Raw genomic sequence first — 2,602 nt, 5'->3', positions numbered from 1 at the left:
AATTCTGGTAACTTTGCTTTTATCCAAATTAGAAAAAGGAAAGAGAGACAAGAAGAATACGAACTCCACCAGGCAGGGATTTTTGCCCGTTGAGTTCACGGATGTAATCCCAGGACAGTACCTGGCGTATGGACGGTGCTCACTAGATATTTACTAGTTGGCTGACTGACTGGGTGGTGAGGACCCACTTCTCTGGAAATCGCTGCTTTACAAACTTTTGTTGCTTTTTGCAGGCCTCTGGGGGACTCGATCTGGGCCTGTCTCTCTGGGCAGGTGGCAGGGGAGCAGGGACTTACCTGCCTCAGTCAGCGTGTGGCTCGCTGAGAGGTCTTCATCAGCATCGGTGACCACCACTGAGTAGGTGCCCAAGTCCTCGAGGCCAGGGTCTCTCAGGATGACCTTGGACCTGGCAGAGAGAGGAGAGCAGGTGCTCCGCGCGGGGCCTTGTGCACTAGAGGCCTGGGGGCTGGAGAGCCTCGGTCAGCTTTGGAGCCTTGCAGCCCAACTCCAGACCCCGGCCAGGCTGGGGAGAAGGGTGGCTGCCTCCTCACACTTGGTCCCCTGCCCAGGGCAGCTCAGGCCTGGCACCTTCAGTGGCCCCCGTTAGCGGGCTGGCTGGCACAGGGTCTCACTGGTTGTGCGGCCCAACTCCCCCAATAGGGGGACCTGGCAGAGAGAGGAGAGCAGGTGCTCCGAGCGGGGCCTTGTGCACTAGAGGCTCAACTCCAGACCCCGGCCAGGCTGGGGAGCAGGGTGGCTGCCTCCTCACACTTGGTCCCCTGCCCAGGGCAGCTCAGGCCTGGCACCTTCAGTGGCCCCCGTTAGCGGGCTGGCCGGCACAGGGTCTCACTGGTTGTATGGCCCAACTCCCCCAACAGGGCTCAAGTCATCAGCATTACCTCCTGCTGGACAGGGCCGAGGCCACGAGCTGCTGGGGTGGAGGCATTTGACAGGACCTTTGGTCATCTATTCCCAACCCCTCTTTTTATTTATTTGTTTGTTTACTTATTTATTTATATTTCAGAAAGGAAGGGGCGGGGAGAGAGAGATGAGAGAGAATCATTGATTGGCTGCCTCCTACTCGCCCCATACTGGGGATCGAGCTCACAACTCGGACATGTGCCCTTGACTGGAATTGAACGTAGGACCCTTCAGTCCAAAGGCTGACGCTCTATCCACTGAGCCAAACCGGCTAGGGCCCAACCCCTCTTTTTTACAAATGAGATGACACGGAGCCCAGAGATGCTCCAAGAACAAGTCACTGGCTCCCAGGCTAGAAAGGGAGTCCTGTGCAGCTGCTTACAGAAAAACACTCCAAAGGAACCTGTCATTTCAGCCCTTACGTGCCCTGTTCCTCCATTTCTCCCTAAGGTGCAGTCAGCATCCGTAGTGAGAGACAAGCATCCCTTCTCAGGCCCATTCACTCACTCATTCATTCATTCATTCATTCATTATCTGTGGGTCCTGCTGGGGGGTCTCAGCCACGAGCTTCTGCCGACTCATCTGACAACACGTGGGACCCGTGGACTAGCTGTGCCACCCCTCCCCTCACTCACTTGTTAGCTTCCTCCTCGATCTTGACCCTCTGGGGGTCCGGCGGGCCCTTGTAGTCCTTGGACCACTGGAACTCTGAGGCGTCGGGGGCCCCGGGGGCTTCGAAAGCCAAGTAGATGAAGCCCTCCTCATCCACACCAACCTTGATCTCCGGGGCATCTGAGGGCGGGGTCCAACAGAGGGCGCCGATGTTTACAAATAATAAACCAGGTCACGCCCCTCCCCTGCTAAACCCACCAACGGCTGCCTATTGTACTTGCATAAAACAACAACCCCAGACCCTTGGTGTGGCCTCTGAGGCCTTGCAAATGTCACCTCCTCAGAGAGGCCCTCCCTGAGCACCCCATTAAAGTGACCCTCACCCCGCCATGTCACCCCATTGCATTTCCCTTATAGCATTTGTCACTGTCTCCTTCACGGAACTGGCTCTTGCTTACCGTCCATCTGTGCTGTTGCCCTCCCCCCCAACCCCCCCTCCCACACACACACACACTAGAGCGGGGACCTTGCTTTCTCATCCCTGCCATATCCCCAGTGTGATGTGGGCGTCACGAAATATTTGCTGAATGAGTGAATAATTAAACGATGGAAAGAGATATGCCTTATAGTGAGGAGAGCTGAGTGGCTCCGACATGTCCTAGCTGTGCGACCTGATCATTTCACCTCTCGGAGCCACAATAACTTCCGTTCTAAACTGGTTCCTGGGGTGGCTGGTTGGGAGGGCGAGGGCATGGTGAGAACCTGGCACAGTGTGGGAGGGGACCTCAGAGGCTGTGACTGCAGGACAGGCAAAGCCTCGCGTGGCACCTGAAATAATACTTGGGCCTGGAGTTGGGCGTTATTTCCAATCTCCATGAAGAGGTGTGTGAGTTTCTGAACGTGGCACGTGAAAGCACGGGAGGCCCCTTCAAACAGAAGATGTGCTCATAACTTGGGATTCCACAGAAATAGACGGAATGGGGGATGGAGAGAGAAACAGCAGGAAGGAAGGAACGCGGGAAGAAGTGTGGAGTGCTGGGGGGCTGGGGTGGGGGTGGGAGGGATGGAC

At 56.3% G+C, this 2,602-nt stretch overlaps 1 protein-coding gene across 1 annotated transcript in view; it reads right to left on the bottom strand.

The window, feature by feature from the left end:
• The window catches only part of MYOM3 (myomesin 3), a 76,697-nt gene that overhangs the window by 38,495 nt on the left and 35,600 nt on the right, over positions 1–2,602 (bottom strand). Inside the window, exons 22-23 of the mRNA XM_006777545.2 lie at positions 1,557–1,713; positions 297–406 (exon numbers count right to left, since the gene is read on the bottom strand). Of these exons, the coding sequence (XP_006777608.1) occupies positions 297–406; positions 1,557–1,713 (267 nt within the window). The remainder of the gene's footprint in view (positions 1–296; positions 407–1,556; positions 1,714–2,602) is intronic.

The sequence above is a fragment of the Myotis davidii genome, unplaced genomic scaffold (assembly GCF_000327345.1).
Source record: "Myotis davidii unplaced genomic scaffold, ASM32734v1 scaffold149, whole genome shotgun sequence".
Taxonomy (NCBI): Eukaryota; Metazoa; Chordata; class Mammalia; order Chiroptera; family Vespertilionidae; genus Myotis; species Myotis davidii.
This window is presented reverse-complemented; position numbering and strand designations above follow the sequence as displayed.